General features: G+C 43.3%; 3 protein-coding genes across 6 annotated transcripts in view; 1 reads left to right on the top strand and 2 right to left on the bottom strand.

Moving 5' to 3' along the window:
* Window positions 1-161: 161 nt before the first annotated feature.
* On the bottom strand, window positions 162-11,831 carry ankle2 (ankyrin repeat and LEM domain containing 2). 2 transcript variants are annotated; one of them, XM_053869627.1, is made up of 13 exons: window positions 11,689-11,831; window positions 8,841-9,353; window positions 8,155-8,349; window positions 7,181-7,365; window positions 6,008-6,196; window positions 5,804-5,926; window positions 5,303-5,366; window positions 4,857-5,032; window positions 4,667-4,773; window positions 4,108-4,298; window positions 2,948-3,791; window positions 2,456-2,587; window positions 162-1,548 (listed from the first exon to the last, which is right to left on the bottom strand). In XM_053869627.1, exons 2-13 carry the CDS (start codon window positions 9,340-9,342, stop codon window positions 1,338-1,340), a joined length of 2,919 nt encoding a protein of 972 aa, XP_053725602.1. In that variant the 5' UTR covers window positions 9,343-9,353; window positions 11,689-11,831; the 3' UTR covers window positions 162-1,337. The 2 variants fall into 2 exon arrangements, with proteins under 2 accessions (XP_053725602.1, XP_053725601.1); XM_053869626.1 differs by lacking the exon at window positions 11,689-11,831 and adding an exon at window positions 10,173-10,378.
* A 481-nt stretch (window positions 11,832-12,312) lies between these two features.
* golga3 (golgin A3) lies at window positions 12,313-25,147 on the bottom strand. Of its 2 annotated transcripts, none has more exons than XM_053869622.1 (24): window positions 25,005-25,147; window positions 24,149-24,362; window positions 22,225-22,503; window positions 21,511-21,623; window positions 20,523-21,232; window positions 20,335-20,443; window positions 19,605-19,911; window positions 19,327-19,529; window positions 19,100-19,237; window positions 18,831-18,992; window positions 18,373-18,741; window positions 18,174-18,251; window positions 16,943-17,206; window positions 16,748-16,842; window positions 16,416-16,632; window positions 15,855-15,998; window positions 15,575-15,772; window positions 15,387-15,503; window positions 14,793-14,932; window positions 14,587-14,719; window positions 14,324-14,446; window positions 14,076-14,240; window positions 13,779-13,945; window positions 12,313-13,693 (listed from the first exon to the last, which is right to left on the bottom strand). In XM_053869622.1, exons 2-24 carry the CDS (start codon window positions 24,267-24,269, stop codon window positions 13,501-13,503), a joined length of 4,545 nt encoding a protein of 1,514 aa, XP_053725597.1. In that variant the 5' UTR covers window positions 24,270-24,362; window positions 25,005-25,147; the 3' UTR covers window positions 12,313-13,500. The 2 variants fall into 2 exon arrangements, with proteins under 2 accessions (XP_053725597.1, XP_053725598.1); XM_053869623.1 differs by having other exon boundaries at window positions 12,314-13,693; window positions 22,348-22,503.
* si:dkey-112e17.1 (uncharacterized) overlaps window positions 17,548-27,946 on the top strand; it is a 31,120-nt gene continuing 20,721 nt past the window's right edge. The window contains exon 1 of one of the 2 annotated variants that reach the window (XM_053869631.1): window positions 17,548-17,609. In XM_053869631.1, coding sequence (XP_053725606.1) covers window positions 17,568-17,609 — 42 coding nt within the window. In that variant the 5' untranslated portion in view covers window positions 17,548-17,567. Of the gene's footprint in view, window positions 17,610-26,243; window positions 26,423-27,946 lie in introns of those variants that run through there. The other variant, XM_053869630.1, reaches the window with a different exon arrangement.

Raw genomic sequence — 27,946 nt, 5'->3', positions numbered from 1 at the left:
ACCCAGAAACTGAGTGAGAAAGTCGAGCTAGCTCTGTATCGCGTGACCAAACTAAGACCTGGCGTCCGATTCCGGCCTGGCAAGCAGTCTCACATGGCCTGCAAAAGCTTAAAATACCTAAATATAATATTTAAAAAGAGAACTAAAACAGGCGAGTAGAGATTGAAAAAGTCAAGAATGAAGGTGGAAAATTCCTAAAAATTGAGGGAGGTAAAAGTGTTGTGTTATAGCCAGCCTTCAGTCATTATTCAATAGTAATTCTATTACCATTTTCCGAACAAAGAACACCAATAAAGGGCCTGTTACGTTGTATGTGTGAGCTGTGACACAGCGAGTGTCTACAGGAGCCTAATGTTTCACTGTAAGTGGTTCAGTACTTGGTATTTATTGGCCACTACTTGCCACACATGACCATCGAGCACTAGTGAGGGCTCCATGAGGTTTCATGAAACAGTGTCCTGATTTTCAGAAGCCACCAGATGGTGCTGTATGCTGTAAAATGTTTGGACTTGAACAACTAATCCAATGAAACCTCACATCATGTCTAAACCAAGAGCGCCATCTAGTGGCCCCAGAAGATTAGGACACTGTTTCATGAAGTCTCATCGACCCATCACTGTTGAGCAGCACCTTTTGTTGCTCAACGTGTGCGAGGCTTTTCAGAGAATGGTCTCCAGGAACGATGGAGAAAGGATGGACAATGATTCCATTTATTGAAGAACAAACTAAAAGCATGGAAGATCTCAGCCTCGGCAATCATTCGCATGGTTTTAGATAAACGAGCGTGTGCGTGTCCCAAATGTCACTTCAGAAAATTAAGGCAATTCCTGAACTGAGGAGAACGCAGGAAATGGCAGTCGGTTTAACACCATTCATAAAAACGTTAACAATATTGTGCTACTGACCAACATACAAAAAAAACATTTTAAAACATTATCAACATTTTTTTAAGAACATTGTTTTTGACATGACGCAGTGGCAAACTCGACTTTGGAGAGTGTGGCTCCCCACTCTCAATATCCAAATGAAAAAGGCCGACTCGGGTTACGACGCAGGTGCTTCACGCGTTGACAGTCGCTGACCGCGGTCCAAACACGCCGCCACTGTCCAGCCCACACCGGTCCAGTAGAACACACACACACACACACACACACACAGACACACACACACGTTGTACCGTACGCCATCAAGACTACTCTTCCACACCTTGTGCATATTTGGGGTGTTGGTGTGTGGGTTCTGACCTCTGCTGGAGCCCCCTCGATGCAGCTGGAGGGGAGAAGGGGGGGGGCGCGGGACTATGGCGGCTGCAGTAGGAGGAGGGGGTTGGGGGGCTGTTAAAGCAGCGAGTCGTTCAAGTGCTTGTGGCGGAGGCGTTGGATGTAGCTAGCATTGGCAGGGCTGTAGCGGCCAGGGCTGAAGTCTGGTGAGGCGGCAGGTCGTGCCGGACTGAAGCGGGAAGAGGGCGACATCAGGCAGCTGACCGGGGAGCCGGGGGTCTGATGAGGCATCCTGAGTCGCTGTTTGGGCACCGCAGGGCTCAGCCAGCTGGACACACGCACACACACGAGATTATTACTACAGTGGCGGCTCAAATCCGCACAGAATGCGAGAGCACATGCATGAAACACAACATTTGACGTTGATATCTGACATCAGTCCTGACTCAGAGAGGGATTCGGGTCACATATGTGGGGTTGACGGAATCCAACCCCCAAATACATTTGGAGCTGCTGAAGCATTAGCTAGTTTGAGTTCACGCCGTCATGTTGCTACCCTGCCATCCAGCCAGAAGAAGCACCGGCTACATCCAGGCGAAGCCGCATCTCTGAGGGGTTGGCGCCAAGATCAGTGTAGTGTAGTAATAGAGTGTAAAATACCTTTGTCAAGTGAAATATATATTGAATGTTTTTCATAAAATGAAAAGTGAAACTGTCAAATTATAGTGAAATTTTCCTTTGTTAAGAAGCATTTAGAGATGATCTATTTTGGCTCAGCTGGTGTTACGACAGCTGTTGGCCAGACGTGGCATGTCGAGTGCGTGATGACACTTGAGTTGTTGACGGTGACTGGCACGATGGTGCTTGTTGGGCAAAAGGCTCATCTTTCCAAACGTAATGCATTTTTTTAACACACTGTCTTTTGTGGAGTTTTATTACCCACTATTTTGTGATCCATTTCAAACTCTAATCTTGTTCCAATACCCGAAGGGAAAAAACAAACAAATAAAATAAAAACGAAACTGAAACTAAACATTTTTCAGAAACTGAAACTCATTAAAACTAACCAAACCTCTCTATAAACCCATTTAACTGAATTTGAAAGACAAAAATAAATATAAATAAAATATAAATAAAAATCCCAAACTATCTTAACCTTGGTCGGAGCCAGAATCAAAGCGTCTGCACCGCAACAACCGCACGGGGGTGGTGGTGGAGGGGGCGGTTCCACGTACCTCTGCATATCAGTCGGGGAGTAGGACCTCATGGTTCTCCTCCACTTATGAATGCTGGGGTACTTCTGGGCATCCACGTCCACGCCCTCTAATGCCAGCAGGACCTCTCTGTCCAACTTGGATGGCGAGTCCCTGCGGGACAGGAAGCACCAACTGTAACCATGGCAACATGAAAGACTTCATGCTCAACATAGATCCTATAAAAACGGAGCTGAAAGCAGAAATGGCTGAACCAAAGGTTCAGGGCGGGGTGGAGAGACTCTGCCTTTTATGGGCCCAATGTAACCAGGATGTAGGCTGATAAAAAAGTGGAGCAAGCACACGGGGCCAGATAAGCCGGGATGGTTTCCTTGATCCTTGTTGAAGCACATACATTTCATTAGAAATCAAGAACACATGTCGCTGTAGTAAGATGAAACTGAAGCTACAAGTGGGGAGTGGAAGAACTTTGGACTGAAGACAGTATTCCAGCAGAAAAGCAAAGCAACTCACCCCTCAATGAAGAGCGCTCTCCGAATGTGAGGAGGGGTCCTGGGTAGGAACTCTTGGGAGTTTTCCAAGGATTTATAAGAAGATTCCGATGATCCTGAACTGCTCAAGTCCCTCCCACCATGGTCCCAGGATTTTGACCTGGCGCACAAGTTGCGCACTCCCGACCCCCTAGTCCTGCCCATCATCTCCAGACTCTCAACGCTCTCAAAATACTCCTCGGAGCTGTCGCTGCTGCTCCTCTCGTCGCTGCCTCTGGCTTCTGACTTCCAGCTCGGTCCCTCCGAGGCATCAGCGTCTTGGCTGCTGTGGCCGAGGGACAGACAGTTCAGACCAGCATCCAGGTCCTCGACAGCGTCTCTGTGCCAGCTGCCGCCGCTGTTCCTCCTCCGATCGCGGAGGATACTGGGTGTGTCCACAGCTTCCTGCAGGGACATGCGCTCAAACTCCACCATGAGGTTGGAGACGGGGGACAGCAGGCAGGAGGAGGACGGGGAGGAGCGAGGGGACGACTTGTCCCCATTGTGAGTCCTGTCCCTGGTGGAGGAGCACATGCCGTTCTTACAAGCCAGGCCGGGCGACAAGAGGCTGTCGTCGCAGCGGCACAGAGAGTCCTGCTCGGCTGCCGCCTCGATCAGGTCGGCGCCGCCGCGGCGCAGTCCGATGGAGATGATGTCCAGCTCCCGGCCGCCCACCGCTCCTTTTAAGGCCTCCTTGGATGCAGCAGAGGATGTGATGCTGGTGAGGGCGGCGTTCTGCCGGTTCATTATCTCCTCCAGGCTGATGTCATCGCCCTCGTCCAGGAAGGCTCCAACTGAGATGGAGTTGCAGAACTTTTTGGGCTTCCCTGGAAGCAGACATGATGAAACTTGTCAGCCATGACTTGGGAACAGCGATGGTGTTTGGCTTTCTCAGGCTTCACCAGTGAGGACTTTTCACAGACTTTACCTTGCACATTTATGAACTTTTATTTTGTATCAAACACTTGACTTTGACTTGAGTCTACTTGTACTGTTCACCGTCCAACACCCAATATTGGAGATAAAAAATGTTTTCAATGGTTACACCTAGATGCTCAAACAATGGCGGATGTTAACAAAACTGGGTTCATCGTCTAGCGCACTCCACCTGAGGAGCGCCAGCACCGACATGGTCATCTCTACCTGGAGATGGGGTTCTGAAGCGGTTGCTGGCTTCGTTCTCCCCAGCCTCCTCATGAGAGCGCGGACTGAAATCCCTTTTGCTCAGGTACTCCTCGAGCTTTCGGAGACCCTCTGCTGAAGACAGGTCGACAAAGCTGTCCAGGAAGTCCCAGTACTCGGCCCACGGGTGACCCATCTCATGAGCAAGGTCTCTGGGGAGACAAGATTTATGACATACAGTAAACATGACATTATTTCAGACACAAATACTGTTAAACACACCAAGAGTCAGCGTGAAACATGGAAGTTTTAACCCACATTAAATCCTTCCTTGGTATCAACAGTGCAGAATGACAAAGTAAAGATAGAATCTCAAAGGCTCTGGATTATTATTATTACTTATTTTAAGCATGAAAAATAATTCCTCAGTCACCATGTGTGGAGTTTTAATTTGGCAGACTCTAACACCACCCACCATGTAAAGGGGAGAATAACAACCATGTCAAGTCTCACACGCTACAATAGAGTCGCTCCTGGAGCTTCAGCCGCTGTATATGAGTGAGACTGATCATCGACTTACCTGCCCACTCTCTCTGCACCACGGTCTGGATCCGACTTCAGAATGTTGTGGAAAAACTCTGCTCGGTCTCTTGGTGGCGTTTTCCAGTTGCGCCGGAAGTCGTCTGCCTGTAAGCAAAGTTCATGACTGCTGAAGAGCAACCAAATTGAACTAGCACTTTGTTTTTCTCTAAGCAAGAAATAGAAGTTACTTTTGAAGGACTCAACGGTCCAGCAAAGGCGGTGACCGTCATCAGAGGATCCATGGGGCTTCTGGTGTGGCGATGGATGAGTGAGAGAGTTTCTGAGGCTTCAGGTGACCAAGGAGCACCAATGACAGGGTGCGATGTGTTGTCTGTCGCCCTCAACAGGGGGATGTAGCAGCGGTCTGTCACGGAAATGGCGACACCATCAACATCACAAGCAGAATATAAATAGGAATACAACTCATGTCTAAATAGACTCATAAGAACATTAAAAATTTGGATTAAAAAGTCTAAATTAAATTTCCCCTGACTCCCATCACCTGAAAGCATTGACTGAAGTTACCAAACACAAGTGGATCATGAATTTAGACGCCCTTGTCGAATAGAATCCAATTTCTTTTTTCCACAAACAAACCAACAATCATTTTCACTTTAAGGTAAAAATACATTACCCTCGAGATACTCAGTGATCTTCTGCTTCACTTCTTGAGTTTTATCCTTTCGGCTGCAAATGACCTGTGGACCAACAAGGACCAATATATTATATATATATAACATAAGAAGGTCTGAAACTACACCATGTAAGGGGCCAAAGTCACTAACACATATCAAATAAAATTGATTCATACATATATAATCTCCACTTGATAAGCTGTCAAAGGGCAACGCTTCAACACTGATGTTTTATCATTTGAATTTCATTTCTATTCTATTTGTAGGTCCATTTGGCTCCTCAAGTTTGACATGATTGATGACCTCTTTCAGATATGCAGACGAGGACAGCCCCTTTTGTTCAGACTCTACTATGGAACATGGAACAACCGCGTCACTAGCTGGAGCATGCAGGACATCCGCCTACGCTGAGCAGTAATGTACACAGGCCGTATTTAACTACCACTCATGCAGCATGCACCTCGCTGCAGGTGCTTGGAGCAGGAACAAAGGAGGCTTACTTCACAAGGCTTCTGTCCATCCTTATTTATTCTGTCCTTATCAATGTTGGGGTGAGAGCACAGGACATTGACCACTTCCGGGCAACCGAACTTACAGGCAAAGTGGAGAGGAGTTTCAAAGCCCTGGCAAAAAAAAAAAGAAAAAAAAAATTACAATTCAAACTCTAAGCAAGAAAACAAGCTTTTAGTAGCTATGGCACTCACAGCTTTATCTGGAGTGTTGAGGTAAAGATCCACAATGTAGCGGATCCGTTGCTGCAGCATGACTTCCTGGTCGTCCGGGTACATGAGGCGCATGAACTCTGGGTTTTCTAAAGTGTCCAGCAGAAGCTGAGTGATGCCGGCCTGGTTCTCCTTCGCTGCCACATGCATGACATTATACCTGCAGCCCTCCTGAAGACACAAGACCAGAGAAGAACAGCATGACTCACAGTTATAACAGTGAAGACACAGGGGGTAAAACATTGCCACAGCTCCACATGACAGTGATGTAGCTGGATTTAGCATTCGAGTCATTGACCAAAACAATGAAATATATAGGACATAACTTTCATGGAGGGTGGATTTGGTGTACTAATCTATGTTTTTATTCGAAAACATTCCAAAGAAATTCAAGTTTCTGGGATATTCAAATATAATAAATGATCTTTAAATATCTTTCAAATAATAATTAAATAGATTTTTACGCAAAAACTGCAGCAGACTCACGATCAGTAAACAGCAAATGATGTCATCTAAAGTAGTTATTCTTAACCATGGGCCCGGGGCCCAGGGTTGGACTGAGAGCGCCCCCCCATAGGGCAGCTAAAAGTTTTTTGTTTTACACCTCTGGGCCGTGAGACGCTCTGATTTAATACATGAGCCACGTATGGTGGCAGTAGTGTGTCACTGAATTGACTTGACAGCTGCAAATCTGTGATAGTTACAACAATGGAGAAGTTCTTGAAAATGTAGAAAAAGTGATGGCGCCCCCAACAGTAAACACTGTTCATGAAAGCGCCTGTTGAAGCAGTTTTGAAAATTAATTAGAAAATGTTATGGCAATACTTTCATTTACACTTACTTATGTCTTCATAGGAGTTTAAATAACTATTATTTTATTTTATGATATTTAAACACAGTTTTATTGTTTTCATTTTATTCAAAATTGTATTCAGTTTTTCCAATTTTAAATGGCAAATCTTTGCCATGATCACATGGTTTCATGTCATTTCACAAGGTTTTGGTTTGTTTACGTGTAAGTAGATTAAATATGGCTATTTATCACAAATGAAATGAAGACTAATGAATCAGTTCTACAACCTGAATGGGCCCCGGGCCCCGAAATCAAACTGGTTAAGAACCCATGATCTAAAGGACAGACATCACCCTTCTTACTTGCACGATGGTGGGGTTGTCCCCAGAGCCGATGAGATAGCGAGGGTTGCTCCAGACCAGCTCCTTGAAGGCCACTTCGTCCCCTTTCTCCACTGCTTTCCTCAGTTTGGCGGTAAGGTCCTGTGTGCGCAGGCTCTTGAAGCTGTTGGCCCGCTCCCGATTAATGGTATCAACCTCCATGATTTCTAAAAAGTACAGAGGAGAAAAGCAAATTTCTGAAATAAGCAAGATCCTCAAGACAGGTTCGAGACTTATGCAGTACACAAGGTTGGTATGAGAGGAAACCTTGAACATTCACTGAACAATGTAATGCCGGAGTTTTTCAATGCTCAGCTTTTGCTTCTAGGTCAAGAGGTCAGATAAGCAGCAGCTCAACGCTAGCAGCTGTGTGTGCGACGAAAGTTTCATTTTCAGAGGGACATACCACAAAACAGTGTGCCAACTTGCTGTGGAGCTGCCTGTTAAGTTTCTGTGGTTTCAAAATCAGTCAGTTTAAAGTGTACATTGTAACGTCTCCACCTCATTCTATGGAGGTGGCATGGTTGGTAAAGCACAGGCGTAAACAGGGAACTAGAAGACTTTTTCAGCGAGCTTTACATCATACTAACCCCTTCACGCAACAATTATGACCACCTACTTCAGGCTGAAAACATGTCTATTCAAATAAAACGGGAATTTATATTCATAGAATGCAAATAGATTTGCATCCAAAATTACTTTTTCAGTGATTTCAAAACGACAGCATAAAAATGACCTTAACTTTTGATCAGTACACTCCATTAGATGTTGCTTGATCTGCCTACAACCGGCAAGGGTCAACTAGCACAGAAGGAACAGGAAGACATTTCTCCCTTCGGTTGAATTGCTCACATAATTTAGTGGAAATAAATAAAATCAAAGGTACGTGCTTTGAGCTTGTGTGCCAACTTCCAAACCTTAACTCACACTAAACCGCATGTGGATCGACTACTCACCTTTACCCAACACTGGGCCAGGTTTGACAGGGGACACGCACAGAGCAGACTTGTTTGGAGACGCCACATAGTCACATGCTCCCTTTGCAAACCTCTCAGCATCCTCTCGGTTCGAGAAAGCTTTGAAGCGAGCCCCCTTCATCATCTTTACCGCTTGAAGAGCATCTTTTTTATCTGTATACACATGGGCTCTTTCTGCAGACAAAGAGAAGTGTGATAGTCAGTTTGGAAAGAAGCCCTGCCAGGTCTCTGTGCCGTCACCAATGCAACAGAAGCAGAGTAACATTAATAGCATTGATTTATTTAGAAGTAGACCAGGGTGGATTTATACCATGACTCATGTATCCACAAATCCAATGAGGTCAAGTTGTGTTGCTGTGCACTTTTAAAGAAGTAGCACACAAAAAAAATTGGCACTCAGCAACACAACTGTCAACACGGACGAACATGCAACAGGACTTTGGTCACAAATGTGCAGTTAGCTCACAATCAGGTACACAAATGATTCGATTATTTGTAACAATCTGACTTTAAGTTGTGATTCAACATGAAAACAAAAGACATTCATGCCTAAATTGTCCAAATCTCTATGCAATTGAGTATGTAATCTGTAAGACTTGCTGGATAGACAATCAGGTGGGATGTTCTTTTGGCTAAGAATTTGACACAACAAAAATAATTCTTACCATTTCGTTGCAGAACATCCTCCCAGGGTGGACACACTCCAAAAAACAAGGTTGGGGACACTTGTGCTGCTTTGGAAGGGGTTTCAAACAGAGGGTGGGAGTCACTGGCTGCTGTAGAGCATCTCAAAGTCTGTCCTGAGATCTCCTCTTCTTCTGGTGGGTTAAGGCCCACCCCATAGCCAAAGTCCGACTCTTCTCTTGCAGAATTATTCTGGCTTCTGTGTGGTGAGGCAGTGGCAGAACCAACAGCTGCTGACATGGCACTCTGCTCAGGTTTGGCATGGTCAGCAACTGACGTGGGGGCAGATGAGACACCTGCAGAGGAGCTGCTGTCTGCATCAGTGGTGCTGTTCTCTGGCCCAGCAAGCACCCGTGCCAACTTCCTCTCAAAGATGGCTCTCGTGGTGGAGGTGATGGGACCACACTTCAGATCTGCTCGCGCGAACTCCTCACGCAGTTCATCGTCACTTAGCCCCTTCAGCCTGCTGAGAACCGCCTCCATGCTTCAGCTCCCTGTGACACAACACAACATCGAGAACAATTTTAGTTGCCAATGCACAGGCCAAACTAAAGACATTGTGTAATAGTAAATTAGTATACATGGAGTGAGCAGAGCAAATTTGGCCAAATATTAGCTGCTCAATAAGCACCAGCTGATGTTGTATAACATTTATATAATTTAGTATGACGAGTAAATACTGAAAAGTCAACATCACAAAATATTGAGCATGGAAATCAACAGCTTTTAGTTCATGTACGTGGGCTAACAAACTCGGGATACACATCAGCGAGAAATATAGTCGACACTGGTGTTTAAAAGAACAACACGAGCACAAAAGTAGTTCTTTCAAGTTCTAAAAATGTGCGTGACAATTTACCAGCACCTTTGGTTCCTCAGATGCAACGATACTTGACCAATAAGGCTGCTTCACACAAGCATGCCACAACTTCCAGACGCAACTTTGAGCAAACTTGATCACCTCTACTGCATCGATACACTCTGTTACACGCACTGTTCCATTATTCTTTCTGGCCAACAGCATCCACAACAACCACGATATGAACCCCGTGCAAGCTAACGCGCTAACACACTATCCAGTTTAAACAGGAGGCACAAAAATAACACTACAACGACCTAAAGGGACTAAATGTTGACCAAAGATCTTTCAATGATAACAGATTTGGTGAACGATGCTCACACATCTCGGGTCGTTCGCACGCTGTCACGCCCAAGTATGTCAGGCAGAAACGTCACCAATCTAATACGATTATGGCGATAAAAACCCAATAATACTTGATGGTATCTCGTGGCAATGGTCTGTCCGGACTCACCGAGCAGCATTGTGTCGCTCTATGCGCCGCTAAGGGAAAGTCGCAGCTAAGTTTTGGACCTCTGAAGTGTTGGAGACACAAAGCTGCTGGAGACGGTCTGGAATCGTCTCATTGTTTACAACGCGTTCTGCGCATGCTCTCTTTCAATGGCAGGCGAATGCTGCGTTTACGGACAGTTGGAAATGTCCATTTCCCGGTAAAGCGGAAATGAAAACGAGGAAAATAATTACTTTTATATGGAATATAATTGAAGAACGACTGTATATCGAGAAGCAGCAAGCAAACAAAATGATCACACGACCTTGAGGAAAAGTGTCGTCAATGTCGAAATGGAAGAGTCACTTTCAAAGAGCTCCAAAACAGAGCTCCCATCCTTTCAAACAAAGCATTAAAGATATTCAACAACAAACAAATCATCACTAAAAACCACGACAACGGGCCGATTGTGGCCATGACACCACATAAGATCAGCAGATTTACAGCAACATTCATTGATAAGATGAAAAGAATAAGGAGAAGACATTTTCCGTGTTGCTAAATTCAGTCGACCTCGACTTCACAGATGTCATTCAAGACTTGAGGCTCCAGTCCGGGACTAGACTCACAAATCAGTCACACCCAAGATTATAAAACTAGATCATCGACATTAACGGCCACAGAGGCGACAGTTCTATGGAAGAATTTAGAAGAAGAGTTTATTCCACTTCCCTTGACAAATCTAAACATTGACGGCTTCATTTTAGCACCATGCTAACACATGGATTTACAGTTCACCAACCAACCGAACAGAATTCCTCTCGTGGTCCCAGTGCAGCAGCATCTGCATGTGTGGCTACTTCCTTGCATTCTAAAGCCTTAAACTCATTAAATGCATGCCCTTTGCCGTTGTTTACTCTTCACTTAGACAAACATACACACAATTATGTGCCATGACGAGATGGTGTTTGGAGTATGTGCTAGTTTTGCGTTGAATTAATGAAAAATTTCAAGCGGAAAGTTTTAGGTTCCTGCTTTCCCACTTGTTTTATCACTTTGACGTGAAAGTCAATAAATATAATCATATCTATATACTTCTTATTGAACCTTTTCACGTCAGTAGAGTGTCACTATGTATTTTAGAGGTCAAATGTTTAACTGACGCCAATATTAGTGAGGAAATGAAAATTTGAACGAGAACACTGACTGTAATGATCCGCACGACCACACTCTCCGACTCCGGCATAACTCGTTTTGTAAGTTATAATGACGTCTGTCGCTTAAACACAAAGACAACTGGCGACAGAGTGATAATTAAATCGACCGTCACAGCTGTTTCACAAAGAAAGTGTCATTGCTAGTCAACCAAGCTGAGTCTGACAGGACATGCTAACATTAGCCACCTAGCAGGACGTAAAGCTGCTGAAGCCTCGCGTGCGTTTACAACATCGTCAAAGTTTAATTTTTGCACAAAAACAACAATTAAGCGTATAGCATGGGGTTCCAAATGTTTTCGTAATATTTATAGAGTCGTTCCCACCTCCTCCTCCTCTCTGCCCGGCGACTGTTGCTAGGTGTTTTCTCACCGCGATGCTTTCAAAATGCACAGGAAGGACCCTTAGCTGTCTGGCTCGATGCCTGACCGAATGACAGACCGGAACACCGACGATGACAAGGTGTAGTGCCGCACAAACTAAGTGACTCTCCCTTTGTTGGCATTATATTTTGAGGAATTTCTGACGTAAACCATGGCCCTGTTTCAGCAACTGAAACACTCCTGGTGAACTAAAAAAAAAAGGCACTGCCTGGAATGGGAACCAATCCTGTAAGTTAAAGACAGTAGTTCTCAGCCAGAAAAAGGTCGAGATGTACTGTTTTTAAGTGAAATTGTTGTCCACATACAGGGGTTTAGGTGTATTTGTTTGGAGCATGATCCACATTGATCAGCGCTGAGGGCACACTCCTGCTCTCACCTGTAGTCACAAGCTCTGGGAAGTGAGCAACAGAACTTGGTACAACACACAGCAGGTGGTCTGGACTCCAGCATTCAGTTACGGAGAGAAGCAAGGCCAACTGGAATGGGCTCGTGGCACAACAACATTCAAGAGAAGCCAGTTTTTGTTTGCACGTTCAGATGAACATCAAAAAGCAAATGGACTTCAAAAGATTTATTCAGAAGACAGTTTGTCAACATGTACTGTTTGTATCCTTTGAAAGCATTCACCTCAAAATATTTTTTTATCCCTTTGGAAATACAGAAGCAAACAATGGTGTTAAAAAACATGACATATCTTTTTGTCAACGGCAGCAGTTACAAACGATGGCCCCCATTTTCTGTTGTGTTAACCTGAACAGGCTGCTTGGATTAGTTTTGCATGTGATATCTTGCATTCTACCTTCTTTACACAAATCAAATGGATTTACAACAATACAAAACAAATTATATATTAAACTCTGGAATTGACATCCAAACTATGAGCCATAAAACAGGCTTAACGTTTGATTTTTTTTTTTTTTTGTAACTGAACTGAATATACATTAAGAAGAAGTTAGTAACAGTTCAAGCTCTTCGTCCACCTTACAGTCAGTTGAGATAAAATGCCAGTTTAAGTGACCCACTTACGGTACTGTATACTTAACCAGGATCTTACACAGACACACACACTAACATACACTCACGTCAGAACTACTTTCATCCCATCAAACACAGTCCTTTTGCTATACATAATATATGATTTAAGGCTTTTTTTGGGTACAAATTACTGCAGTCCATGCTTGACGAAACATTGAATTATCTAGAGTTTAAGAACACAAGGCGATATGATAACATGTGGAAGAAACACTGCATTTTAACAAAGACGCATTCAACCAGGACTGAAAGAACATCGTAACCAAAAGGAAGTAATATTGTCAGTCACAGCATAGATGAGAGAGGCACGCAGAAATGGAAGAACTGAGTTTGGCCAGTGTAGTGGGAGTGTTTTGAGCCACTGGAATACTTTTTTAAATGAGCTGCTTTATAGCCACTGATTCAAGATTGCAAAAAGTGTGTGGATAATCTTGTCAGGAAAATAAACTGGCTTAATGTTTCGTGAACTGAGGGGTCAATTTTAGGAATAATTTATTTTTATCTGTAATAAATAAATCTGACAAAAATATAAACAAGCATCAAAGTAAGCATAAAGAATAAAGCTATGATAAAACGTATTACTCTGCGACGCACTTCTGTGCCAGTGGGGGAGACGCCAAATGTTGGCAGCAATTGTTAGGATCAAGAGAGCAGGAGTTTTAAAAAGTGCCGTTGTGGATAAAACTCCACTCTCCCTCGGTTTGCCTGAGATAAGTCTCTAAATTATGCCTGCTGCTCCTCTGCGTCGTCGTCGTCTTCAACAACTGCATTGTTTAGAGCGGCTGATGAAATAGAGACATCGTTTTGGAGCCCCAGTTCAGTCAGCCTTTCCTCTGTGTTCGTCCATGAACTCATCGACTCGTGTACCGTGACTGTGTGTTCCTCCATCTGCTTTTGGAGACTGTCCATTTCTTCCCTGGTTTAAAAAAAAAAGGAGGTTACAACGAAGCCTGTAAACTGAAGACGCCTCTGTTCTACAGTCAGCTCCTAAAGTGTCTTACTTGAGTTGACGTAGACAGTTGTGCAGGTTGTTGAGGGGTTCCTTGTTTACAGATGTTGATGGCTTCAGCAGTTCATCCAGTAGAGACGCCGGTACCGGGCAGTCTGGGATCTTCACTGGTGTCACTGGGGTGGATGGGTTCCCCTCAGTTTTCAATTCCATCCGTTGCTATGAAATAGGTTGGATTAATATGGAAAGCAGTGGTCTAAGGCTGTACCATGGCAAAAACAGGATGTAAAATAAGACTCAGATCCAAAATACTGGTTAGGTCATGGAGTTGTAGAACTCTCTGTCTCACCTTTCTTATCCGGCTCTGTTTGAGGTCCTGTTTTAGCTGCTGATTCTGGAGTAGGACCGTCTTCATAGTGTTTCTCAGCTCTCCCACTTTAGCCTGCAGCATAAACTTGTCTTTCCTGGTGCTGCCCAGCTCTTCCTGCACCGTCTCCAACTCCACTTTGATGTTCTGAGAAGAAACGGTACAACTTTATTGAGCATCTTTACACTGTTCACTCGAAGATCACTGCCTCCACGTGGCCAACGGCTTGCCTGCAGCGCTGTCTGGATGTTGTCCAGTTCCCTCTGGTGACACTGCTCCACCATCTCCAGCTGCTGCTTCTGAGCTTCAATCTCCCTCTGACGCTGCTCCACCTCCCACTTCAGGTCCTCCACCTGCAAGAAGGACCAATTCATTGTGGTTTATGGAACTTCAACCTAGAAGACCTAAAAAAATTGTAGAGCTTCAAGTGACAGTTTCCCCATACAAGCCAACATTGCAGTTGCTCAGAGCTGTGTGCATGGTTATGCATTACCTCTTGGTTTGTGAGAGGCTGCTTGGACAATTCATCGTCCAGCTGCTTTTGCAGGATCTGAAGCTGTGAGTGAGCCTCTGCGAGCTCCTCTTGAAAACTGGACACCTCTTCTGCATGCTTTTTGTCCTGGGCTCTGCAGACATGGTAGCATACATGACTTATGCAACCCCTCAAGCTTTCAGAAAATAAAGAGTCTTGGTGCTCACTGTAGTTTTTTAGCTTCACTCTGCAGGGTTCTGACAAGTTCCTCTTTGGCCTGCAGATCCTTCTTAATCTCAGAAAGCTCCAGCATGGCAGCTCTGTAGTGCCTTCGGTTGTGGGCCGCTTCTGCTTTCGCTGCTGCCACCTACAGGACACACATGCATCATTACAGTCAACTGATAATTCTTCATATTAGTAATATAATGATCGTCATTTTGGCTGACAATAAAAGGATTGTGAGGATTGAAAAAAAAAAATCATAATTTGTTATTATTTAAATATCAATATTGTTTTCAACATCCGCCTCAACACCACTATCGGTGCAAATTATAGTCGCAACCGTCTTAGCCATCTGTACCACAACATTATCAGAATGAAAAAAAGATGAAAAATATATTGCCAACATGAATTAAAAATATGAAGGAAAAGGAAATTAAACAAAGGAAAAAAATATCCAAAGATAGCAGTAGATGAAAGGTTAATCATATGGTAAATGTAGTTGTTAGCAAGGTTATAGTGAGCAAGTATTTTGTGAATATAGCCACTGCTGGCCAAAAAGCTTGTTCACTGCACAATTCCAGTTGGACTCTGTCACGTACCTGATCTTTTAGGTCTCTGACTTTGGTTTTCTCCTTCTCTAAAGCGAGTTGAAGAGTTTGCACCACCTGCTTCATTTGCTGGTCCTCCTCCTCTTTTCGCCGTAAAACCGCTTGAACCTGAGGAAATATTGACATTAAATATTATTATTTTTGTATTAAAAAAAAGCAGCTATCTGTTGACGTGTCACCTGTAGATTGAGCTGGACAAGGTCCGCCTCTCGTTTGGCTAATGCAGACTCTAAAATATTGGCATGTTCCTTCAGTGCATTGTGGGATTGAGCTAATCCGGCCATTTTCCCTTTTTCATGTTCCAGCTCAAGGGCCAGCTTTTTGTTAGCATCTTCCAGCTTTCGGATCCTCTTTTTGAAGCATCGGGATTCTTGAAGCTGCGGAAGAATCGCGTATTAAAACAACTTTCTCATTTTCTGACTCCAAAACAAATCAAGGAAGGAATTATCACAAGCCCACCTCATCCTCCAACTCCAGAACCTTCTCTTGGTACTCCTCCAATTCCACAGACGTGAGGGTGATCACTTCTTGCAGCTCTTTCTCCAGCATGGTCTTGCTTTTGACGACAGACTGAAGCTCAGTCTGCAGTACTTTGATCTTCTCCTATAAAGTATTCACAGTTGAACAAACGTTTACACAACATGCTTGGTTGGGGTGTTTGCATGAAAGACAAATCATGTCAAAAACCACATATAAGAAGGTAAAATGAAACCCACCCTCTTGGTATGCGGAGAAACCAACATGTTCTTGGTGCATTTTTATTGTTGAGATTTTAAAGAATTATTTCACACTAGCAGGATTTCTAGGATGTGCAAGCAGTTTTGGTTTTACCGTACGTGGGTAAGAGGTTGCTTTGTTGTTTATTTACAGTTTTCATTAATATATTCTTAATCATAATCATTTATTCTTCATTAATACAAGAAAATGCATTTCACTTCAGTCAGAAATACACAAGAATGATTTAATATTTCATGTATGACATAATCAGCATTCCCAAGTGTCGTGAGCATCACAGTATACCTGCAAGACCTGGCTGTTTCCTCCATCTGACACTTGAGCTTTGAGCTTGACCAGCTCTGCTTCAGCTGTCTCCTTGTCGGTCAGTGCCTCCTGCAGCCTCCGGCTCAGGATGCTCACAGCATTCTCGTAAGCCTTGTGTTTGGCCTTCACCTCCTTCTGAGCACTGGTCAGGTCTGTCCCCAGCCTCTTCATGCGCACCTTCTGCTCAGAAATCGCCCTGCAGCAGGCAATAAGTTAAAACCAAAGAAGCTGTTTGCAGATAAAGAGTCATTATATAAGCGTGTGACTCATGTTTACACTTCAACACAAATTTAGCGGTGCGCATGACTCACTTCTTAGCTTCCCCCTCCATTTTCTCCACCTGCTTCCTCAGGCCATCGTTTTCCTTCGTCACAGCCACAAGTTGACTCTGATCGAACTGCAAGGACTGTCGATAAACAAAGAAAGAACAAGGCATGCTCTTCAAACTGTGGCAAGAGGACAGTAAAAACATGAGCACTGATTGTGTGAACACAGAAACACCGCACCTGGATTTGCATTTCAAGCTGGTCTCTTTCACTCTGGATGGTTTGGAGATGTGCTTCCATGTTGCTCATCTGCTCCTGGACCCTCGTAACCTCCTTCTGCAGCCGAGCTTGCTCCAGATCGGCCTTCTGCTTTTCCCCCTGAATAGTCAGCACTTCTTGCTTCAAATCCTTCACCTCGGCCAGCAGACGCTTCTTAGTGGATCTGAGCTCATTGATCAGCTGTTCCTTGGAGACAGCATCCCGCCGGTAGGCTTCCACCATCACCTGTGAGGTGAAACCAAAACTTTCACCACAAAAAAGGACAGTAGAAACATCTGCCAACTCTGATGAATTGGCTTGGACATCTAATGAGGCATTTAACAATCCCATGTGCTCCCAGATATATGGACTTCATAAAATGCTGCATCAGCAATTGTTTGGTTGTTACAATCACAAATATTATTATTATTGTTATGTCCTTTACAACATGTATCATCTATAAAGTAATAAGACATTTTGCCTTTGTTCCCTAACAATTGAAGAATCACACATAAATCCAGCTCCCTTATTTAACTGCTGGTCAGTTTTAAGTTGAAACTAATCATCACTTTCATTGGAAAAGTGACATTCAGCTCCTGTAAAGGTGATGAAAGGAGGACTTTTATTGCATCACCAAGATAGTCTGAAGGTAAGAGGACCATGATAGCAGACGAACCAGAGTGGCAGCATCGATATTTCTGTCACAGATGAACACAAGTGTGATTCAGGCTATTGTGTTGATGAGCACAATGTGCATGACAGCCTGTCTGTCAGTGGCAACAGTGACATCCTTCAGATGGCAGATATTTGTCATCCTCCCACAATGCGTCACAGTTCTGACATTCGTTTAAAAACTGTGCGGCACGACCATAGCAGTAAACAAAAATCGGAATCCCACCATTTAATAACACACACATGTACAACTAAGAATAAAAAAAAACCCAGAGAAGTAAAATATACGTGCCTATTTTAACTTGAATGTATCCAATCTAATCTTACATAAATGAAGGGCAGTCTTACAAAGTCATATTATGAGTGTGTGAGATCTATTTCAGGGAGTAGTTGTGTAGTCGCTGTGAAATGGGACTAAGAAGAAAGAGTCCCATTTCACAGCCAACATTTTGCCAAACTCAGACAATTTATTGCAGTATTTTGCACTGTGAATATGGGCAAAATACTAAATGTAACTTGTGCTAAATTCAAAATGAATTACCTTTTGTTGTTGGAACTGGTCCTTCAGCTTCTGTACCTGCTTCTTCAGTGAACCATTTTCTTGTTGAAGAGTTTCAATCTGAGGTCAAGCAAAAATCACCCATCAGTGACTTGATGAATAAACTAAACATTGTTTAGTTTAACTTTGACTGCTTATAATAAACATTAACTTCGTAACCCATTCAGCAAAAAAGTCCTACCTGACTTGATTTGACCTGTACGTCCTGTCTGAGTTGATCCAGAACATCTGATGCCACCAGAACATCCTCTCCCAGTCGTTCAGCATTTTCATCCAGTTGGCTCTTGTCGGCCCGCGCTGCCTGCAACGCCACCTCGAGAACGATTTTTTCGTTCTGGAGGAACTGGATATTGTCGTCCTTCGCATTGCTGTCAGTTTGCAGCTCGGCCAGCTGAGACTCCAGCTCCAGAAACCGAGCCTCCAGCTGATTGATGGACTGCTCTTTGGTATGCAGGTTCTCCTGAGTGGTGGTGAGCTGGCGCATCAGCTCCAGATGCTCATTCTGGAGCTGATGGAGCTGCACATCTTTCTGAGACAGAGTCACTTTCACCTAAGGACAATTCAGATTCAAACATTTAAGAATTAGAAGCAGAAAACAAAAACAGAACGAATAAGACCCCAACACTAAGTCAAACGCACCTGATCAAGTTCCCTTTCCAAGTGACTGGCTGTGTTGGCTAGCTTGATAAGGTGTTCTCGTTCTTGCTCAAACTCCTCCAGTTTGTGCTGCAGGTCATCTTCCACCATGCTCTTAGCATCCTGGATTTGCTTGTATGCTGCTTCTTGGGTCATCATATCTGCCTACAGAGCAAGAGATGGAAGCATGGTCAACGTACACATGTGAATGATGAATCATCCGCTAGTTTGTCAATGTGGTGTAGGACACAGTCAAGGTCATAGACATATACCTCTATGCTCTGCAACTGAACAGCAATCCTCTCTTTTTCTTTGATGGAGCGGTGTTGCGTCTCAGTTAACTGGTGTGACAGGTTCACATTTTCAAGCTTCAGATGTTCCAGGACACCAATTTGGGTCATCTTCCCAACCTGAAACAGAAGAAAACACATTGGTTGTGTGACAAAAGAGAAGATGGGTAGAGAGGTCGGGGGAAACAACCACCCAGGATGAAACTTACTTGCATGTTTGCCATTTCACTTTGAAGCTGCACTCGTGCCTCCTGGGCCCGAGCTAGCTGCTGCTGGTACCACTGTCTGACCTGCTGGAGCGAGTCTATCTCAGCCTGGGAAGTTTTCAGTCGACTCTGCAGGGTGCTGCGTTCCAGCTGGACTTGTTGGAGTTGGCTTTGTAGGCCACCCATCTGCTGACGCAACCCTTGAACTGAGAAATGCAAATATAAACATCAGAAAAACAACAGAGCTAATTCATTTTCAGACATGATGGCCACATTTTTACCTGTACTATCTCTTGACATCACAGTGTTTTGCATCTCCTCCACCTTCCCCATCAGTCTCTGGTATTGGTCCTCAGCCACCTTCAAGTCGTTGCTCAGGGACGTCAGACTGGCGTTTTTGTTCTCCAAACTCCCCTGGAGCTCCACCATGGCTTTTTCAAGCTGACTGCAGTTCTGTTTCAGTGTTCCCACCTCTGTGCTGAGGGCAGCCTGCTTCTCCTGACTCACTTGAGCTTCCTCGTTTTTAGCATTTAGCTGAGCGTTGACAGTAGCGAGCTGCGCCTGGAGCTCCGTCTTGTCCTTGAGTGCCTAGGAAATGACAAAAAAAAAGTACATACGAAAGATACTGTCATTAGTCAAGTCATGATTTACGTAATTTAAACAGTTTTTTTTCATTTTTTTAAATGAGGAGTCGTCATTCTTAGCTCCTCATGACATGGTCTTCCAGAACAGAAGTTCCACCAAGTCATTCATCTTAAGTTCAAATGGAAATTGCAGTACATATTGCTTTTCGTGAAACGTTGATAAGGTATGGCAACATTTTAATTTGTTAACTTGGATCCATGGTGAACTGGAGGTTGCTCTGATTCCACAGCAAGATAGAGATTAATAATTCAAGACAATAAAGTGCACCAGCTTTTGACGACAGTTTTATGGAACAAACCATGGGGTCTTCTAAAATAATGTGAAAATCACTAAAATCTGGAAGCATGTAAATATGTATAGAGTTACCTGAGTGGCTTCAGACGAAAGTGATTCTAGCTGACCCTCAAGCCTCATCTTCTCCTTCAGAACTTGGAGCATTTCATCGTGTCCCATCACCGAGCTTTCCAGGGAAATACTAAAGTCATAGACACAACAGGAATTATAGCTTCAGTGCTCCATTCAAACAATGTCTTTGATGTGGCACTAGAGTCTACCTGCTGGAGAAACTGTCTCTGCGGCTACGAGGTTCTGAAGCTGCGTCTTGCTCCATTGCCAGGTGGTGCTGCTCGTCGCTGGCTGCCTGCAAGACCTCCTGAAGCGAAGGGAACTGACCCATGGCCTCAGGAGCAATCTCCCTCCCCTCCACCGTGTAGGGGCCCTGTGGGCGCTCCACTGCAGCTGAGAGTAGACCATATGTCCCTCGAGTGGACACGCTGCTATAGGTAGAGCTGTCACTGTCATTGCCGTCGTTCCCTGGCCTAGTTCCTGATTCACTCCCGTCAATTTCAGAGGCATTGTCAACGACCTGCAGCGAAACACTGTGTGGTCGTTCTGCATCACACGAGCTGCTCTCTGACATGACGCTGACTTCAGACAGGGTGGACACTGAACTAATAGTGGACTGGATGGAGCCCATGGAGCTGTCAGCTGTCACTCCTCCACCTCCTCCGCCTCCCCCATCATCCTCTGGTGACCTTAGATCAGCCAGTGAGTGGATCTTGTTGGCCCGGGAAGACCTGGACTTCTTCTCCTTGGGAGGAGGGATTCCTAAGCTCCCCAGTTTGGGACCACGGGGGACACTGGTCCTGAGGAAGGAGTACTCCTTTGTCATGGCGACGGTATTGGCCCTTGGCAAAGCTTCTGGGTGCAACATCAATTCCGGGTCCAGAGTACTGTGTCTGTTCTTGGTAGAGCTGCGATGGGACTAAGAGAGAATTAAAAAAAAAAAAAAAAACTTTTGAAAATGCAATTACTTTCCAAGTACCGTAATTTCTGGACTATAGAGCGCACCGGAATATTAGCCGCACCCACAGAATTTAAGAAGGAAACTAGATCTTGCTCATACATAAGTAAAGTAGCAGCTTATAGTTGGGAAATTACAGTATATAAGTTTATAGACTCTCCTGGTTAGGCAAAGGGCACACTGAGTAGACATAAACATGCCACTTTGTTGATGACAGACTATTGTACCGCTTCACTTACTCTCTCCTTATGTCTCTGCACTCTGTACTGTTTGAGTTGCTCCTCCAAGCGGCGACGAGCCTCCAGACGGATCTTTTCCTCGTTCTCCATCTCCATTGAAGGCTGCTGATTGGCTACAGCGTGAAAACAGGAAGTCAGTTGGAAGGATTTGAGGACAGTTAAGGTGAAGAGTCAACATTGGCCACTTGAATAAGAGGCTATTATAGTCATTCATAGCTTGACTGTGTAGTTTGAAGATAAATCTCACAGTAATTATCTTATCACACATGCAGATAATTCCAAAAAATGTCCTGAATGCTTTGCTTTCATTTACATAATCAATTCGTGCATGTTACAACAAATAATTTGAACCAAGTAGGAGGGTAATGAATATCAAACAGGCTTTTTTCCAGCACAACAAAGACTGTTTTTATGAGTAAGTGTGTGAGTGACTCATGCGCGACATTTGCCACTCCAACATTCAAAAGAAATTAGCACCAGCATCAGAAATGCAAACAATCACTTGACAGGTTCATGAGTGGGGGTTAGTTTTACACCACAGTTATCCAAATACCAAAATGAAACATGCAACCACACTAATACCTGTAAGCAATTAAGAGGGAGGGGTAAGATTTGGAAAGCATTGTCAAGTTGGAATTGCACACACTTAGCATCTCAGGGCAAATGCAGGGGGTTAACACCAGGGGCACTCACGTAGTATTATTATATGCTTACACAATTGAGTCTCCTGCATAGGCATACTGAGTCTGAGTGACTGCAACGTTTCCCCTTTGTGAACCGAGAACTCAGCACTAGCTCCCACAGACTCTAGCATCATGGGTGGATGAGCAGCCACACCTTGGGGGGAGGAGGGCTCTTGTGAGTTGACAGGGGAGCTGCTGCTCTGTGGAGGGGCAGTCGGGGGCACTGGGCCATTTGCAAGTGCATCTCCCCTAACACCAGAGCCCTCTGTCAGTCCATCCCCACTAGGCGTCACATCTGAGGCGACAGAACCTGAAATAGAAGTCCAGAGGAGCAAGACAATTAGTCTTAACAAAATCATGTCCGGTCTAGTGAACCAGTTTTTGAGGCAAGCACCCGCTAAAATCAACTCCTAAACGTGTGGCCTAAAAAGATTAATCCAACTGTATCAAATGTATTGTCGCGGATGAATAGTGAAAACAAGTTCTTTTGATGTTACAGAGGAATTGGGTGCCAGTTATGGCTCGGGCATGAGTGGAAGACAAACTGCTGGTAGTTCAGCTCAACAAATTAAATGCCACAAAGTTAAAATTGATGGTGAGCAACTGGTCATGAGCAATGGGATCTCAAGATAACACAGATTGCAATATTTTATCAAACCAACATGAAATTCACCTCACAACCAGGTACAAAAAGCCTCGCTGGACAGAAAATTAAGTGCCTTTCCTCAACTTAAAATGCACACTTATTAAAGAATACGACAACCAGCTGTGACCAACGTCAAGGGCCTTGAACTGTCGATAGGTTTGGGTGCACACCTCCTATGGAATACTGAATACACAACTATTAACTTCCATGCTTCACAAAGCAGCACCTTCCAAAAGGACAAACTTAGTGTATTCTCTTTTTCCTTTTTTAAGTAATTATACACTGTCTGAGTCTTAAGGATGTGAGCCATTTGCCTTTGCATATTGTTTGTCACTGGCATGGTCTTGTCTATTTATTTAGGCAGTTGCAATAAGGAAAAGCGGAAAGCACGGCTATGAGAAATGGCTCTGCGAAACAGACGGACCACCATGAATGACTAAAAGCACACAAACTAAACACAGTGATTGTTTTAATTTCATATCTACAGTCGTGTGAATTCAGGTCCCAGCACAGAGCATAATGCAGAGAGCGTTTCTTTCCTTTTATGTTGGTGCCAACAGTGTAAATTGAATTGGTGACAGTGACATCTATATTAAGTCAGATCACATGAGAGGCAACACGTTTGAGTAACCTCAGGTATCATTTTAATAAAGGGTGTGTTAAGATTCATTAATAGGTTTATGTTTTAAAGTATTATTTTGACTCACTGCCCTCAGAAATGCTGGCACTGCTCCCACTGTTGACATAGTCGAATATTCACAGAATAGTTAAAATACCGGAGTAACATGGAGCAGAAAAAACCCCACCAAAAACCGGTTTTGAGAGTGCACCATGTAAATGTGACAATTAAAAGACCTGAGGGGAAGGAGAGCTTTGTGAAGACAAAGAGGAAATATGTGTAACAGTTTACTGACTAAAACTATGCACAAAGCCTTCAAAATGCTTTTATTCAATATAACAGGACATAAAATGATTGACATATGTAGTGGTTGCCTTTTTCCCTGCAATTTTAATGCAAGGCTATTGTGCTTAAAATTTAACAAGCCGTGTTGCACGCGATTCAATCACATAATATACAATATTTCATGACAACTGGAAAAACAAATTTGGGGCAGCAATCAAGGATGACAGAATTATTTCAAAATAGAACCAGTACAACAATCCACAGCACGATTCAGGGCGATCGCACCCATCACTAGAAATGTTTTACCCACAGATAAAATATTACTCCTGCCACTAATCCAGATAAAACATGAACAAACACTTCATTGCAAACAATCATCGCTGTAAATTTGTTGTGTACACTTACCATTAGGTACGCCTCCATTTTTCAACTGACAGTTGTCCAATTCCTGCTTCCTCAACTGCACGTCATCTTGCACAGACAACGTTTCTTTGGATATGGGTGATTGATCAATGTAAACCTCCATTTGAGCAGCCTGTTACTGACTAGTGGCCATTTCCTTGTAGAGCGTGTGGTTGGTGCTGCAGGTCTCACTGGCATCAGTTTTTCACAACACCATCTAGAGACAAAAAAAAGCAGGCAGTTAAGCACATGCCATTACTTGCCAATGAACTTTCAGCTTTCTACCTTTTATGCAGACACAACTTGGTTTAATCCAATACTCAAAATCCTCAGTGGAGACAACTTGGATTAGTTAAGTGGATTTTGTCTCAGGACAAATATGACTCAACAAGAAACTGACTGTCACGTAAAGGCAATTCCTCATTTATTGAGAATTTGGTTAGAATTCTGAATATTATAGCGTAATTTAGCCAATTAAGCATAGAAGTCAGTCGCATTCCTTCGTCGCCCTGTGTGACAGTGTTTGCTATGTCATAGGAATCCACACCACCGAAGGCGCTTCGTACTGATGTCAACACGCTATAAACTTGTATCAACGCTCCATTTCTGACGTTAAAAACTGCAGTCGTAAAGCAAGTCTTAGTTTCAATGACACAGCTGACGTTTACGAGAGGGACCTGTCAAGCTAACGATGCTAACATGTTAGCTACACTAGCCACCGACTGCTAGGGATTACATTTCGGAATATTTTGCACCTACCTGCAAATAATTACGTACAACTGACGTCTTTTGTATAGTATTAAGGTTCACGGCAACATGACACAATCTGCAAGCATCAAAAAAGACAAAGAGCGCTCACCTTTCTGCGAGCTTCGTCTTTTTACTACGTGGCTGTTTAGCTTCCGTCCTGTTTACTGTCCGACTGGAAACACAGGAACAACTTTGCCGTCGTGTTTTAAAATGGACTTCACGGTGATAAACAATGATGCTCGTATAAATAAAATATTTCATCCAGTAATTATAATATTGTTTATCAACTTAATATATCTGTTCGGAATTCAATTTAAGAGGTAACCTTTCAGTGGATTTATAAATGTTGTTTCTGTTTGCAGTTAGATGCTTTTTGAAAATCTAAAAATAACGCGCAAAAACTAAAAGCAAACAAACAAAACAAACAGAAGCAATAGAACAAAACAAACAAAACAAACAAACAAAACAAACAGACGCAATAATAATAATAACAATGGAACAAATGTTGAATGCCACGCACAGTTTACACAGACCACTGACTTAATGTACATATTCAGTTAAAACAAATAAAAAAATATTGTAAGAAGTTGACAAAATTCAACGATGACTGAAATTGGAAACGGGCCCATCGATGGCTACGCCTCACCAAAGGTTTGTGGACCAGTGCTTCACTCTGGTGGCCGAGGAGGTGAACTTCACTCAGCCAATATAAGCTTCAATGACCTCTACATGAACTGAGAGTTAATGCCATTGAAAAATAAGTTCACAAAGATTGACAGAATAAAAAATAAATAAATTAAAATATTAAACCTATGAATCTGTAGTCAAAAGTGCAACATGGCACACTCACATAAAGGCACATATTGATTTTATTTCAAATGTTTAATATAATTTAATATTTTATTTTCGGTTCCACCATTTTAAAAATGTCATTTTATTGGATTGTTATCTTCAGTAAATACAAAAAAATTCCGAAATGACAAAATAACGGCTTTTGTATTTATAATTTGACAATGAGAGTGATGGGATGACTATGTGCAGAATAGAAACTAGTCGAAATGTGAAATATTCATGGGACGTGAATGTAAATGTTGAATGAGTTGCTATTTTTTATAAACAGTAGTTTTTGATCTATTTTATGGATGATTGACCGACCATTATATTGTTACAGAAAATTATCCACATTTTTTTTTATTTTATTTTCTGTTGTTTTATATCTGCTCTGCTTCGAGTGCAGTTTAAACACTGATTATAAATGATTGTTGGCAAAAAAAAAAAAAGACGTCAGTATGACAGACCGGTGTGTGGTCTGCTTCCGTGAGTTGGGTCGGTCCAGTGCGGCGCTTGATCATGAACGATGGACGCGCGCTCCCGACACTCCAGGTGAATGAGAGGGAAGGCGAGGAGCGGGACACGGCTCTCTGTGCGTCGCGTGAAACAAGGAACACTCACAGGAAAATGACTTGTGGAACGCCGCTTTTCATGACAACATATCTGCTTTTCGTCATGGGATGCGTGGCTCAGAAAGTAAGTGAGCACTTGTCCTGTTTTCAGATCAATACCTACTCACTCGTACTGGGTGAAGGCAGCAGGGAACTGCGGTCATACACTCGAACTGCGAGCTGTTATCCACGTCTCTGCACAATAATTCAAAAAGCTTGGCTGTTAAAGGAAAATTTCAGATGTGCTTTTGAATTCGGCGTATGTTTACTCCACTAAAATAACGCGTTTGACCCCAAAACTGTGAACACGGATTTCCACATGCTTCAAACTGCATGTCGAACTTCAAATAAATAGCTGAGCACTATTCAAATTATTGCTATTTATGAATGTATTTTAATGCCGACTGTGTCGGAGGATAATGCTCTTTCAAAAAAAGTGTAAGTCTGTTTGTTACAGTATTGAAAACGTCGCACGCTTGGAGCGAAACATCTAATTTACATTTTCTGAATGGAGTTTTGCGAGCCATTGTTTTCTTCTTTGCGTTCCTATTGCATCATGAAATATTCTCATAGTATTCCAGATTTTGTTGTCTAACTTTTACGCATTGACGAATGACTAATTGATGATTATTTAGAAACATATATAGTTGAGTTGGTTGTATTTTCCACTAAGCAAAAGCTTTCAAATGCAGTTTTGTTTGGTGTGTTGCAGAAAAGAATAGTTCTGGTTTCATCTGAAGCAATATTTTCCATGAGTTATGGCTATTTATTATTTAAAAATGTGGCACATTGTGTTCTTGAGAGTCTGTGCAAGGGATGTTTTGATGGCACTCGCATGTTTTGATGTTGCTGCACGTCACAGAGTTGGGGAATGGCATGCAGAGGTCACCCTGCTGAAATGAGAACCACATTGAGAGCATGTTATCCGCATGTTTTACTTCTCACAGCCATTAGAGCGAATTGTGAAGCTTACTGTGACAAGCCGATGATGAAATAGTCAGCCTGAGAGCAGCCTCCTCTGCTTGTTTTTCCTTCTGCTGCTGCTGTGATTCAGCCAAAGTCTGCTTGTAATTCAAGAGCCAAGTTTACCGATTGTTTCGATCCATTGACCTGATGTGTTTCTCCACACCTGCACAAAGAAACACCTACATCAAAGTCTGAGGCCAACGCTCGCTTTCTGTAGCAAAAACATGCGCGACATCAAATAACATGACGGAGATATTTGTGTTATTCTTCCCCGGTGCGTCATATTTTGCCCACCCAGACTCCTAACTGCCTGTTTTTTGTTCTTTTCTGCGTGATGCAAGCGCTCCTTTTGTGTGGGTGCCAGTTTCTGGTGTCAAAATATAAATGGATTACCCGTGACACAGATCTGCACTGGAACATCAAGACCAGGACTGTCAGCCAGAAGAAGCTCTGTAGCTTTCACCTGTCAAAAGTCATCCTCGTCCTCTGAAGAAGAATGACGGCGCTGCAGCCCAATTCTTTCAAGCCGACAACAAAAGCCTTCACTATATTGAATTGTCGGGGTCTCCAGCTTTAGTTCTTGTATGCATAGGGTGTTCACTATCTTTGCGATTATCTGCCTGAGGGGACACGGTAAATGATG

This window comes from Synchiropus splendidus, chromosome 7 (genome assembly GCF_027744825.2).
Source record: "Synchiropus splendidus isolate RoL2022-P1 chromosome 7, RoL_Sspl_1.0, whole genome shotgun sequence".
Taxonomy (NCBI): Eukaryota; Metazoa; Chordata; class Actinopteri; order Syngnathiformes; family Callionymidae; genus Synchiropus; species Synchiropus splendidus.
Note: the sequence above shows the minus strand (reverse complement) of the source record. Positions and strands in the feature narration are given on the sequence as shown.